Consider the following 14,715-nt stretch of genomic DNA (forward strand, 5'->3'; position numbering starts at 1 on the left):
CACGGGGTGGATGGACAGACACGGGGATGGACAGACGGACATGGGGATGGACAGACGGACATGGGGATGGACACGGGGGTGGACACGGGGGTGGACGGACGGGCATGGGGATCGATGGACGGACATGGGGGATGGACAGACGGACACGGGGCTGGATGGACAGATGGACACGGGGATGGACACAGGTGGACACGGGGGTGGACACAGGGATGGATGGACGGACGGACGTGGGGATGGATGGACGGACACGGGGATGGACACAGGGATGGATGGACAGATGGACACGGGGATAAAGGGACAGCTGGACAGACGGACACGGGCTGGACACGGGGCTGGACGGACAGATGGACACGGGGCTGGACATGGGGATGGACACGGGGATGGACGGATGGACATGGGGATGGATGGACGGACGGACACGGGGCTGGAGACGGGGGTGGACAGACGGACACGGGGATGGACGGACGGACACGGGGATAAAGGGACAGCCGGACAGACGGACACGGGCTGGACACGGGGCTGGACGGACAGACGGACACGGGGATGGACGGACGGACACGGGGATAAAGGGACAGCCGGACAGACGGACACGGGCTGGACACGGGGCTGGACGGACAGACGGACACGGGGATGGACAGACAGACACAGGGATGGACACGGGGCTGGACACGGGGCTGGATGGACAGACGGACACGGGGATGGATGGATGGACGGAAGGACAGACACGGGGCTGGCTGGATAAAGGGACGGACACAGGGACGGACAGACGGACAGAGGGCTGGAGGGACGGACGGACACGGGGATGGACACGGGGATGGACACGGGGCTGGACGGACAGACGGACACGGGGATGGACGCTGGGATGGACACGGGGATGGAGGGACAGACGGACATGGGGATGGACATGGAGATGGATGGACGGACGGACACGGGGAGGGACAGACGGACACGGGGATGGACACGGGGATGGATGGACAGACGGACACGGGGACAGACAGACGGACAGAGGAATAAAATGACCAATGGCCTGAATGATCAATAACCGATAACTGATAACTGATAATCAATAACTGATAACTGATACCCGATAAATGATAACTGATAACCGGTAACTGATAATTGATAATCAATAATTGATAACCGATAACTGATAACCAATAATCAAAAACCCATAACTGATAATCAATAACCGATAACTGATCATTGATAATCAATAACTGATAACTGATAACAGATAACCGATGTCTGATAACTAATAATCAATAGCTGATAAATGATAACAAATAACTGATAACTGATAACTGATAACCAATAAATGATAACTGGTAACCAATAATGGATAACCAATAAATGTTAACTGATAGCTGATAACTGATAACCGATAACTAATAACTGATAACTGATAACCGATAATTGATAACCGATAACGGATAACCAATAAATGATAACCGATAACCGATAATGGATAACCAATAAATGATAACTGATAACAGCAGATAACTGATAACTGATACCAGATAACTGATAATCGGTAACCAATAACTGATAACAGATAACTGATAACTGATAGCTGATAACTGATAGCAGATCACTAACAACCAATAACTGATAACTGATGCCTTAATGCCGGTAACTGATAACCAATAACTGATAACCAATACCACTAACCAGTAACAGATAACCAGGAACCGATAACCGATAACAGACAAGTGATAAGCGACAGCTGATAATTGATAACAGATAACCGATAACAGACGAGTGATAACTGACAACTGATAATCGATAACAGATAACTGATAACCAGTGACAGACAGCCAATGACCGATAAGAGATAACCGAGAGCAGATAACGAAAAACCGATAACAGATAACCAATAGGAGATAACCGATAACCAATACCCGATAACTGATAACCAATAGGAGACACCCGATAACCGATAACAGATAACTGATAGGAGATAACCGATAGGAGATAACCGATAACTGATAACAGCTACCGATACTCGATGCCAGACAGCCAATACCCGATAACCGATAACAGATAACCGATAACCAATAGGAGATAACCGATAACCAATAACCGATAACAGATAACTGATAACCGATAGGAGATAACCGATAACAGATAATCGATAACCGATAGGAGATAACTGATAACAGATAACAGATAACAGATAACAGATAACCGATAACAGATAACCGATAACCGATAGGAGATAACCGATAACAGATAACCGATAACCGATAGGAGATAACCGATACCCGATAACAGATAACTGATAACCGATAACCGATAGGAGATAACTGATAACCGATAACCGATAACAGATAACCGAAAACAGATAACTGATAACCGATAGGAGATAACCGAAAACAGATAACCGATAACCGATAGGAGATACCCGATAAGCGATAACCGATAACCGATAGGAGATAACCGATACCCGATAAGCGATAACCGATAGGAGATAACGCCCGGACATCCGGACCCCCGTCCGTCCGTCCGTCCGTCCGCACTCACCGCGGGCCGGGGGCGCCCCCAGCGCTCCGGGGGGTCCCAGCGAGGCCATGGCCGCCAGCAGCAGCGGGGGGAGGGGCGGCAGCGGGGGGAGGGGCAGCGGGGGGAGGGGCAGCGGGGGGAGGGGCGGCCCCGCCCTCCTCATCCCCACCCCGGACCCCTCCTCGGGTTATTTTTTTGGGAGGGGGGGGGGAGGGGTCAGTGAGGACCCCCCGGGGGGGGAGGGGAGGGTGGGGAGGGGGGGGGGAGGGGAGGGATGGGGCATGGTGGGGGGAGGGGGGGAAAGGGGGGGGAAAATGGGGAGAAAAAGGAGGAAAAATGGAGAAAAAAGGGGGGGGATTGAAGGGGGGGAAGGAGGAAAAAATAGGGAGAAAAGGGAAATTTAAGAGGGGGAAATGAGGAGAAAAAAGGGAATTTGAGGGAGAAAGAGGAGGGGAAAGGGAGAATTTAAGGAGGGGAAAAGGAGGAAAAATGGGGGAAAAAAGGAGGAAAAAAGGGGAATTTAAGGAGGGGAAAATGGGGAAAGAAGGGAATTTACGGGGGGATTTCGGGGGGGGGCGAAGGGGAATTTAAAGGAGGGGAAATGGGGGAAAAAAAGGGGAAAACGAAGAAAAAAGAGAGGAAACCCGGGGATTTCGGGGGGGGGGATTTAAGGGGGGGACAAAGAGGGGGGGTTGAAAAAAGGGGCGGGGGTCGCGCGGGGGGGGCGACAAAAGGTGGGGGGGGGGGTCCCGGGGGGGTCCCCGGGTGCGGAGGCGGCCGAGGCGCCGCTGTCGCGACCGATCGGGACCGACGGCGACCCCCCCCCACCCTCCCGGACCCCCCCCGAGCCCCTCCAAATGGTCCCGCCCAGCCCGGAGCCGGCGCTGATTGGCGGAGGCGGCTGTCAATCAACGGGAGAAGGGGCGGGGCGGGGCGATGCAGGAGGTTGTCATGGCAACGGGGGACGGGGATGGGGATGGGGGATTTTGGGGGGATTTTGGGGGAGTTCGAGGTGGATTTTGGGGGGATTAGGGGGGATTCTTGGGGGTATTGGGGACATTGGGGACACTGAGGGGACAATGGGGAGATTGACGGAATTTCGAGGGACATGGGGGGATTTTGGGGGAATTTGGAGGGATTTGGGGGAGTTTTGGGGGGTATTGGGGACACTGGGGGACATGGTGGGGGGTACACGGAGCCGACCCCTCCGCGCGCCTCCGCCACACGCGGGACACTTGGGGACACCCCTGGACAGGTGCGCGACGCTGCAGGGTCCCCCAATGTCCCCGAAATGTCCCCAAAGTCCCCAAAAAGTCCCCAAAAGCCCCCCCAATGTCCCCCCGCTCTGGTCGGAGGACCCCGCGCTGCCCCCCTCCCTCAGGGAAAGATGGCGGCGCCCTGCGCGGCCGCTCCTCATCTCTATGGTTCCCCCGCCGCGCGTTCCCATTGGCTGGCGGGGCGCGAGTGGGCGTGGCCTCCCCTTCTGGTATATATAAACCCGCGCTGGCTGCTGCCGCCCTTTTCCGCGCTCGCGACCGCGGCGGAGCTGAGGTGAGGCCGCACCCGCCGGTACCGGGGGGTCCTTCCGGGCGTCCCCTCCCAGGTCCCGGAGCCCTCCCGGAGCCCTCCGGGGCCTCCCCGGGCCGGGCCGGGAGCTGCGGCAGCGCCTTCGGGCTGGTCCGAGGCCTTGGCGAGGCTGCGGGGCCTGCGCGGGGCCCTGAGGGCGCAGGCGCGGCGCGGGCACCCCCTGGCGGGCGGCGAGGACGCGCATGCGCGGAGCGCGGCGGGCGCCACACGTGGTGGGGGAGCGCCGCATTTTTGGGGAAATTTGGGATTCCGGAAGCGCCTCTGGCGGCATTTGGGGTCTCTGAGGTATCGGGGGCTCGCTGGTGGCATGGGGGTGGCGCTCCGGTCGAGCCTGAGGGCGGCCCGTGTCGCGACATGACCCGCGGGGGTGACAGGCGACAGCTCGGGGAGGGGGCAGGGCTGATTTAGGGCTGATTTTGGGGCGATTTTGGAGGGATTTGGGGGGTCCCAGCCGCTCTGGGTGGGGGCGGGTGCGTGTCAAACAACTCCGAGCGGGACCTCATATCGCGATACGCCCCGTTCTAGTCGCGATGCCGGTCGCCCGGAGCTGGGTGTGCCGCAAGACCTACGTGACCCCTCGGCGCCCCTTCGAGAAGTCGCGACTCGACCAGGAGCTGAAACTGATCGGTAAAATTGGACAGAACAACCCCAAATCGCTCGCTGTCGGGGTGGGGGGGGGTTGGAGGCTGCGGAATTCCCGGTTTTTTCCCGAATTCCCGGTTTTTTTTAGGGGAATACGGGCTCCGGAACAAGCGCGAGGTGTGGAGGGTGAAGTTCACGCTGGCCAAGATCCGCAAGGCCGCCCGGGAGCTGCTCACGCTCGACGAGAAGGACCCGCGGCGCCTCTTCGAGGGTGCGTTTTGGGGCGGAAAATCCCCTTTTCCGTCCCGCTTTCCCTTCCCGGCTTCGTTCCCGAGTTGTCCTTTTATTCCCTTTTTTTTTTGGGGTGTTTTTTTCTGGATTTTTAAAAGATTTTTTCTGTGATTTATTCCGGGTTTTTTTTCGTGGTTTTTGGGGCTTTTTTGTGCTGCTTTTGTTTTGCCTTTTCTCGTTTTCCTTCCACCTTTTATTCCCGAGTTTTCTGGTTCTTTTCCACATTTTTTCCCCGTTTTTCCCCCTTTTTTTTCCTCCTTCCCCCCTTCTTTTTCCCCCCTTCTTTTTCCCCCCTTCTTTTTCCCCCCTTCTTTTTCCCCCCTTCTTTTTCCCCCCTTCTTCTTCCCCCCTTCTTCCCCCCCTTTTTCCCCCCTTTTTCCCCCCTTTTTTCCCCCTTTTTTCCCCTTTTCCCCCCTTTTTCCCCATCTCCCCCTGCCCAGGATGCTCCCACTCTCCCTGATCCACCCCGTTCCCATTCCCTGATCCATCCCAATTCCCGCTGCTCCATCCCCGTTCCCTTTCCCAGTTCCTGCTGATCCATCCCGTTTTTCCTGTTCCCTTTCCCAATTCCTGTTGTTCCATCCCCGTTCCTGCTCCATCCCAGTTCCCACTGCTCCATCCCCATCCCCGTTCCCTTTCCCAATTCCTGCTGATCCCATTCCCTGATCCATCCCAATTCCTTCTGACCCGTCCCCATTCCCTGCTCCATCCCACACTCAGGATCCATCCCAATTCCCGCTGCTCCATCCCCATCCCCGTTCCCTTTCCCCATCCCCTGATCCATCCCAATTCCTGCTGATCCCATTCCCTGATCCATCCCAATTCCTGCTGATCCCATTCCCATTCCCTGATCCATCCCAATTCCTGCTGATCCCATCCCCTGATCCATCCCAATTCCTGCTGATCCCATTCCCTGATCCATCCCAATTCCTGCTGATCCCATTCCCATTCCCTGATCCATCCCAATTCCTGCTGACCCATCCCCTTTTTCCAGTTCCCTTTCCCAATTCCCTCTGACCGATCCCATTCCCTGATCCATCCCAATTCCTGCTGATCCCATTCCCATTCCCTGATCCATCCCAATTCCTGCTGATCCCATCCCCTTTTTCCCGTTCCCTTTCCCAATTCCTGCTGATCCCATTCCCTGCTCCATCCCAGTTCCCGCTGCTCCCTCCCCATCCCCTTTCCCAGTTCCCGCTGACCCCGTTCTCATTCCCTTTCCCAGGCTTATCCTGATTCCCGCTGATCCGTTCCTGTTCCTAATTCCCACTGATCCCAATCCCTTTCCTAATTCTCACTGGTCCCATTCCCTCTGACCCCGTTTCCAGTGACCGATCCCATCCCACTCCCATTCCCTCTGACCCCGTTTCCAGTGACCGATCCCATCCCACTCCCATTCCCTCTGACCCCGTTCCCATTCCCTGTGACTGATCCCAATCCCATTCCCTCTGACCCCGTTCCCATTCCCTGTGACTGATCCCAGTCCCATTCCCTCTGACCCCGTTCCCATTCCCGCTGCCCTCTGATCCCATTCCCAGTGACCGATCCCATCCCATTCCTGATTCCCCCCGACCCCGTTCCCAGTGACCAATCCCATTCCCATTCCCTCTGACCCCATTCCCATTCCCTCTGATCCCAATCCCATTTCTTCTGACCCCGTTCCCATTCCCAGTGACCCATCCCATTCCCAGTGACCCCTCCCACCCCATTCCCATTCCCAGTGACGATCCCAATCCCATTCCGGGCGCAGGGAACGCTCTCCTGCGGCGCCTGGTGCGCATCGGGGTCCTGGACGAGGGCGTTCCCAGTGACCCATCCCAGCCCATTCCCAGTGACCCATCCCACCCCATTCCCAGTGACCGTTCTCATTCCCAGTGACCCATCCCATCCCCAGTGACCCATTCCCAGTGACCCCATTCCCATTCCCAGTGACCCATCCCACCCCATTCCCAGTGACCCATCCCCCCCCATTCCCATTCCCAGTGACCCCATTCCCATTCCCAGTGACCGTTCCCATTCCCAGTGACCGTTCCCATTCCCAGTGACCCCATTCCCATTCCCAGTGACCATTCCCATTCCCAGTGACGATCCCAATCCCATTCCGGGCACAGGGAACGCTCTCCTGCGGCGCCTGGTGCGCATCGGGGTCCTGGACGAGGGCGTTCCCAGTGACCCATCCCAGCCCATTCCCAGTGACCCATCCCATTCCCAGTGACCCCATTCCCATTCCCAGTGACGATCCCAATCCCATTCTGGGCACAGGGAACGCTCTCCTGCGGCGCCTGGTGCGCATCGGGGTCCTGGACGAGGGCGTTCCCAGTGACCCATCCCACCCCATTCCCAGTGACCCATCCCATTCCCAGTGACCCATCCCACCCCATTCCCATTCCCAGTGCCCGTTCCCATTCCCAGTGACCGTTCCCAATCCCATTCCCGGCGCAGGGAACGCTCTCCTGCGGCGCCTGGTGCGCATCGGGGTCCTGGACGAGGGCGTTCCCAGTGACCCCATTCCCATTCCCAGTGACCGTTCCCATTCCCAGTGACCATTCCCATTCCCAGTGACCGTTCCCAATCCCATTCCCGGCGCAGGGAACGCTCTCCTGCGGCGCCTGGTGCGCATCGGGGTCCTGGACGAGGGCGTTCCCAGTGACCCACCCCATTCCCAGTGACCCATCCCCCCCCATTCCCATTCCCAGTGACCCCATTCCCATTCCCAGTGACCATTCCCATTCCCAGTGACCCATCCCAATCCCATTCCGGGCGCAGGGAACGCTCTCCTGCGGCGCCTGGTGCGCATCGGGGTCCTGGACGAGGGCGTTCCCAGTGACCCATCCCACCCCATTCCCAGTGACCCACCCCATTCCCAGTGACCCATCCCACCCCATTCCCATTCCCAGTGACCCATCCCATTCCCAGTGACCCCTCCCACCCCATTCCCATTCCCAGTGACCGTTCCCAATCCCATTCCGGGCGCAGGGAACGCTCTCCTGCGGCGCCTGGTGCGCATCGGGGTCCTGGATGAGGGCGTTCCCAGTGACCCACCCCATTCCCAGTGACCCATCCCTTCCCATTCCCAGTGACCCCATTCCCATTCCCAGTGACCGTTCCCATTCCCAGTGACCATTCCCATTCCCAGTGACCGTTCCCAATCCCATTCTGGGCACAGGGAACGCTCTCCTGCGGCGCCTGGTGCGCATCGGGGTCCTGGACGAGGGCGTTCCCAGTGACCCATCCCATTCCCAGTGACCCACCCCATTCCCAGTGACCCATCCCATTCCCAGTGCCCGTTCCCATTCCCAGTGACGATCCCAATCCCATTCCCGGCACAGGGAACGCTCTCCTGCGGCGCCTGGTGCGCATCGGGGTCCTGGACGAGGGCGTTCCCAGTGACCCACCCCATTCCCAGTGACCCACCCCATTCCCAGTGACCCACCCCATTCCCAGTGACCGTTCCCATTCCCAGTGACCCATCCCATTCCCAGTGACCCATCCCATTCCCAGTGACCCCATTCCCATTCCCAGTGACCCCATTCCCATTCCCAGTGACCCATCCCAATCCCATTCCCGGCGCAGGGAACGCTCTCCTGCGGTGCCTGGTGCGCATCGGGGTCCTGGACGAGGGCGTTCCCAGTGACCCCATTCCCATTCCCAGTGACCGTTCCCATTCCCAGTGACCATTCCCATTCCCAGTGACCGTTCCCAATCCCATTCCCGGCGCAGGGAACGCTCTCCTGCGGCGCCTGGTGCGCATCGGGGTCCTGGACGAGGGCGTTCCCAGTGACCCACCCCATTCCCAGTGACCTCATTCCCATTCCCAGTGACCGTTCCCATTCCCAGTGACCGTTCCCATTCCCAGTGACGATCCCAATCCCATTCCCGGCGCAGGGAACGCTCTCCTGCGGCGCCTGGTGCGCATCGGGGTCCTGGACGAGGGCGTTCCCAGTGACCCATCCCATTCCCAGTGACCCACCCCATTCCCAGTGACCCCATTCCCATTCCCAGTGACCCCATTCCCATTCCCAGTGACCGTTCCCATTCCCAGTGACGATCCCAATCCCATTCCCGGCGCAGGGAACGCTCTCCTGCGGCGCCTGGTGCGCATCGGGGTCCTGGACGAGGGCGTTCCCAGTGACCCATCCCACCCCATTCCCAGTGACCCATCCCATTCCCAGTGACCCATCCCACCCCATTCCCAGTGACCCACCCCATTCCCAGTGACCCCATTCCCATTCCCAGTGACCGTTCCCATTCCCAGTGACGATCCCAATCCCATTCCCGGCGCAGGGAACGCTCTCCTGCGGCGCCTGGTGCGCATCGGGGTCCTGGACGAGGGCGTTCCCAGTGACCCATCCCATCCCCAGTGACCCCATTCCCATCCCCAGTGACCGTTCCCATTCCCAGTGACCCCATTCCCATTCCCAGTGACCATTCCCATTCCCAGTGACCCATCCCAATCCCATTCCCGGCGCAGGGAACGCTCTCCTGCGGCGCCTGGTGCGCATCGGGGTCCTGGACGAGGGCGTTCCCAGTGACCCACCCCATTCCCAGTGACCCATCCCATTCCCAGTGACCCCATTCCCATCCCCAGTGACCGTTCCCATTCCCAGTGACCCCATTCCCATTCCCAGTGACCGTTCCCATTCCCAGTGACCGTTCCCAATCCCATTCCCGGCGCAGGGAACGCTCTCCTGCGGCGCCTGGTGCGCATCGGGGTCCTGGACGAGGGCGTTCCCAGTGACCCACCCCATTCCCAGTGACCCATCCCACCCCATTCCCAGTGACCCATCCCCCCCCATTCCCATTCCCAGTGACCCCATTCCCATTCCCAGTGACCGTTCCCATTCCCAGTGACGATCCCAATCCCATTCCGGGCACAGGGAACGCTCTCCTGCGGCGCCTGGTGCGCATCGGGGTCCTGGACGAGGGCGTTCCCAGTGACCCATCCCAGCCCATTCCCAGTGACCCACCCCATTCCCAGTGACCCATCCCACCCCATTCCCAGTGACCGTTCTCATTCCCAGTGACCCATCCCATCCCCAGTGACCCATTCCCAGTGACCCCATTCCCATTCCCAGTGACCCATCCCACCCCATTCCCAGTGACCCATCCCCCCCCATTCCCAGTGACCCCATTCCCATTCCCAGTGACCGTTCCCATTCCCAGTGACCGTTCCCATTCCCAGTGACCGTTCCCATTCCCAGTGACCCATTCCCATTCCCAGTGACCGTTCCCAATCCCATTCCTGGCACAGGGAACGCTCTCCTGCGGCGCCTGGTGCGCATCGGGGTCCTGGACGAGGGCGTTCCCAGTGACCCACCCCATTCCCAGTGACCCACCCCATTCCCAGTGACCCCATTCCCATTCCCAGTGACCATTCCCATTCCCAGTGACCCATCCCAATCCCATTCCCGGCGCAGGGAACGCTCTCCTGCGGCGCCTGGTGCGCATCGGGGTCCTGGACGAGGGCAAGATGAAGCTCGATTACATCCTGGGGCTGAAGATCGAGGATTTCCTCGAGCGCCGCCTGCAGACCCAGGTCTTCAAGCTGGGCCTGGCCAAGTCCATCCACCACGCCCGGGTGCTCATCCGGCAGCGCCACATCCGGTGGGTGCCCCCCCAAATCCCGGGAATTCCGGCCGGGAATGCCCCGAAAGCGCCCGGCCCGGCCGCGCCCCCCCCCCCCCCCGCGGCGGCAGCCGCACCCCGACGCCGGGCGGTGCTGCGGGGCGAAAACCCCAAATTTCAGGGCATTTCGGGGCATTTCGGGGCATTTCAGAGGGGTTGGGGTGTTTGCATCCCTGAATGCTGAGGGTGATTCCCAGGTTTTGGGGGGTTTTCCCAAATTTTTTGCTGTTTTCTCAGGAATTTTCGCTGGGGTTTTTTCAAAACTCAGGAGGTGAGTTTTCGGTGTTTTATCCCAAATTTTGGGCTTCTTTTCCCAAATTTTTATGGGGAATCAGCAAGGGAGACTCCCCCTGGATAAATGTGGGATTGTTTGTTTTGGGAGTGTTTGCCTCCCAAAATTCCAGGGCTGATTCCCAAATTTTGGGGGTTTTCCCACGGATTTTCGCTGGGGTTTTTCAGAGCTCGGGAGCTAAATTTTTGGAGGTTTTTCCCAATATCTGGGGTTTTTTCCCAAATTTTTATGGGGAATCGACAAGGGAGACCCTTCTGGATGAATTTGGGGTGGGTTGGGGCGTTTGCATCCCCAAATTCCAGGGCTGATTCCCAAATTTTGGGATTTTTCCCACGGTTTTAGCCTTTTTCTCATGGATTTTTACTGGGGTTTTTCAGAGCTCAAGAAATGAATTTTTGGTGTTTTATCCCAAATTTTGGGGGTTTTGCCTCAAGTTTTTATGGGGAATCAGAGGGGGAGACTCCCCTGGATGAATTTGGGGTGGTTTGGGGTGTTTGCATCCCAAAATTCCGGACCTGATTCCCCAATTTTGGGGTTTTTCTCAGAAATGTTCACTGGGTTTTTTCAAAACTCAGGAGGTGAATTTTTGGAGGTTTTTATCCCAAATTTTGGGCTTCTTTTCCCAAGTTTTTATGAGGAATCAGCAGGAGAGACTTTTAGGGTGAGTTGGGGCGTTTGCATCCCCAAATTCCAGGGCTGGTTCCCAAATTTTGGGGTTTTTCCCACAGTTTTTGCTGTTTTCTCATAAATTTTTGCAGGGGTTTTTCAGAGCTCGGGAGCTGAATTTTTGGAGGTTTTTATCCCAAATTTTGGGGGTTTTGCCCCAAGTTTTTATGGGGAATCAGAGGGGGAGACTCCCCTGGATGAATTTGGGGTGGTTTGGGGGATTTGCATCCCCAAATTTTGGTCCTAATCCATCAAATTTTGCTGTTTCCCCCATAATTCCTGTCGAGATTCTCCAAGGCCCTGCTCCAGTTTTGGGGGTTTTATCCCAAATTTGGGGTTTTTCCCAAATTGTTTTGGGGAATCGCTTGGGGAGACCCTGTGGGAATTTGGGATGGTTTGGGGCACTTGAATCCCAAAGTTTTACCCCAAAAATGGGATTTGGGGTCCCCCAAAAACGCCACATTTGGGGATTTTTGCACCTAAAAAACCCAAATTTTGGGATTCTGACTCGGGAATTTTTTTGGGATGCCCCAAAATTTTGGGATCCTCCTTTCACAGACCATTCCCAGACCTTTTTCCCCAAATAAATCCCCGTTTTCCCCGCCCCCAAACCCCCCAAAACCCAGGAATTTCCAGCCCCGAAAGCGCCGATTTGGGGATTTTTGCCCCTAAAACCCCCAAATTTTGGAGTTTTAACCCCGGATTTTTTTTTGGGAATCCCCAAATTCCAGGGTGAGGAAGCAGGTGGTGAACATCCCGTCGTTCATCGTGCGCCTGGACTCGCAGAAACACATCGACTTCTCGCTGCGCTCCCCCTACGGCGGGGGCAGGCCCGGCCGGGTCAAGAGGAAAAACGCCAAGAAGGGGCAGGGGGGGGGCGGGGGCGGGAGGGGAGGACGAGGAGGAGGATTGAGCCCAAAAAACCCCAAATCCCGGATTTGCCCGAATTTGGTGAGTTTTGGCAGGAAATCCGGGGCTTTCGGGGAGAAACTGCGGGGTTTTGGTTGGCGTTGAAGGGGTTAAAAGTGGGGTTGGTGGTGGTTTTGAGGGGATTTTGGGGGGTTTAGAGGGGATTTTGGGGGGGTTTAGAGGGTTAAAATGGGATTTTAGGGGGTTTAAAGGGGATTTGGGGGGTTTCGAGGGGATTTTGGGGGGTTTAGAGGGGATTTTGGGGGTTTTAAGGGTTAAAATGGGATTTTGGGGGGTTTAAAGGGGATTTTGGGGGGTTTCAAGGGTTAAAATGGGATTTTGGGGGGGTTTAAAGGGTTCAAATGGGAATTTGGGGGGTTTTAAAGGGGATTTTGGGGGGTTTCAAGGGGATTTTCAGTGGTTTCAAGGGGGTTTTGGGGGGGTTTAAAGGAGATTTTCGGGGGTTTAAAGGGTTAAAATGGGATTTTTGGGAGGTTTCAAGGGTTAGAATGGGATTGGGGGGGCTTTAAAGGTGATTTTTGGGGGCTTTAGAGGGGATATTGGGGGGTTTAAGGGCGATTTTTGGGGTTTTCCAGGAGATTTTGGGGGGTTTCAGGGGTTAAAATGCATTTTGGGGGGGGTTTAAAGGGGATTTTGGGATGTTTCAAGGGTTAATATGGGATTTGGGGGGGATAAAGGGTTAAAATGGGATTTGGGGGGGTTTCAAGGGGATTTTGGGGGGTTTCATGGGTTAAAATGGGATTTTGGGGGGTTGAAAGGATTTAGGGAAGATTTTGGGGGAGTTCTAGGAGAATTTGGGGGGATTTTGGGACTTCTAGGGGAGGTAAAGGGGTTAAATTGGGGGTTTGAGGGGTTAAAATGGGATTGGGGGGGGTTAAAGGGGATTTAGGGGAGGTTTTGGGGGATTTCAGGAGTTTTAGGAGATTTGGGGGGGATTTTGGGACTTCTAGAGGAGTTAAAGGGTTTAAGTTGGGGTTTTGGGGGGTTTAAAGGGGATTTTCGAGGGGTTTCAAGGGGATTTTGGGGGGCTTAAAGGATTTAGGGAAGATTTTGGGGAAGGTTTAGGAGAATTTGGGGGGATTTTGGGAAGGTTTTGGGGGAGTTAAAGGGGTTAAGTTGGGGCTTTGGGGGGGTTTAAGGGGGTTAAAAGTGGGATTTTGGGGGTTTAAAGGGGATTTGGGGGGGTGTTGGGCGGTTTTGGGGGAGTTCAGGAAGATTTTTTGGGAAATTCGGGGATTTTGGTTGGGGTTGAAGGGGTTAAAAGGGGATTTGGGGGATTTTGGGGGGGTTAAAGGGTTAAAATGGGGTTTTAAAGGATTTTGGGAGGTTTGAAGGGAATTTGAGGGGATTCAGGAAGATTTTGGGGTAAATTGAAGGGGTTTTTTGGGGGTTAAAGTGGGAATTTGGGGGTTGAAGTGGGAATTTGGGGGAGTTTTAGGAGAATTTTGGGGGAGTTAAAGGGGTTAAAATTTGATTTTGGGAAGATTTGGGGGGATTTGGGGGAGTTTTAGGAGAATTTGGGGTGAATTGAGAGGATTTTGGGGGAGTTTGAGGAGAACTTTGGGGGCAGTTCGAGGGAATTTTGGGGCACTTTAAGGGGATTTTAGGGGGATTTTGAAGGGATTTGGGACAATTTTGGGGGCTTTGATATCCCAGAACCCCCCCAAAAATTAAACCCCGTCCCCCAAGGTGATTTTTGGGGCGATTCAGAGGCGCTTTGGGGTATCCAGGAATGGGATTTGGGGAAATTTTGGGAATTTTTTTGGGGGGGGCCCCCCATGATGGCAGCACTGGGCTCTGACCCCCCCTGAGGATTCCTGTGCCCCTCCCCCCGCCTGGGGGGGGGTCTGAGGGGGCCCCCGAGGGAAAATTTCGGAATTTTTGGCTGGAATTTGGGGGGTTCCCTTTAACCCCTCCCCGTTTTTCTCTCTCCAGGTGACGCCGCCCGAATTTGGGGTCGGGGGGGTCCCGGCAATAAAAATTTGGCTTCAAAAAAGTCTCGGGGGTTTTTTTTTGGGGGGGGGGATTTTGGGATATTCAGGGATTTTTATCCTGGATTTTGGATGGGTTTGTTATGGGATGGGGGAGGTCACGCTCAATATGGCGGCGCCCATACGATAGCACTTCCGGTTGGATCAAAGATGGCCGCTCCCGCTCGCCGGGACTTCCGTTCTGCCCTTCTCAATATGGCCGCGGCCATAACTTCCCCTCTGCCCTTTCAATATGGCGGCGGCAGTAACTTC

At 56.4% G+C, this 14,715-nt stretch overlaps 1 protein-coding gene and 1 non-coding gene across 2 annotated transcripts; both read left to right on the plus strand.

Moving 5' to 3' along the window:
• The first annotated feature begins 3,979 nt into the window (after positions 1–3,979).
• LOC138101566 (small ribosomal subunit protein uS4-like) lies at positions 3,980–14,468 on the plus strand. Its single transcript, XM_068999341.1, is given in 7 exon segments — positions 3,980–4,050; positions 4,612–4,713; positions 4,817–4,939; positions 10,377–10,563; positions 12,274–12,412; positions 12,414–12,493; positions 14,408–14,468. Coding segments are annotated over 5 exon segments (588 nt in total). The 5' UTR covers positions 3,980–4,050; positions 4,612–4,616; the 3' UTR covers positions 12,456–12,493; positions 14,408–14,468.
• LOC138101572 (small nucleolar RNA SNORD88) lies at positions 14,243–14,330 on the plus strand. Its single transcript, XR_011147197.1, has one exon. It is a non-coding gene; the product is annotated as a small nucleolar RNA SNORD88 (small nucleolar RNA).
• Positions 14,469–14,715: the final 247 nt, after the last annotated feature.

This window comes from Aphelocoma coerulescens, unplaced genomic scaffold, assembly GCF_041296385.1.
Source record: "Aphelocoma coerulescens isolate FSJ_1873_10779 unplaced genomic scaffold, UR_Acoe_1.0 HiC_scaffold_340, whole genome shotgun sequence".
In the NCBI taxonomy this organism is placed as follows: domain Eukaryota; kingdom Metazoa; phylum Chordata; class Aves; order Passeriformes; family Corvidae; genus Aphelocoma; species Aphelocoma coerulescens.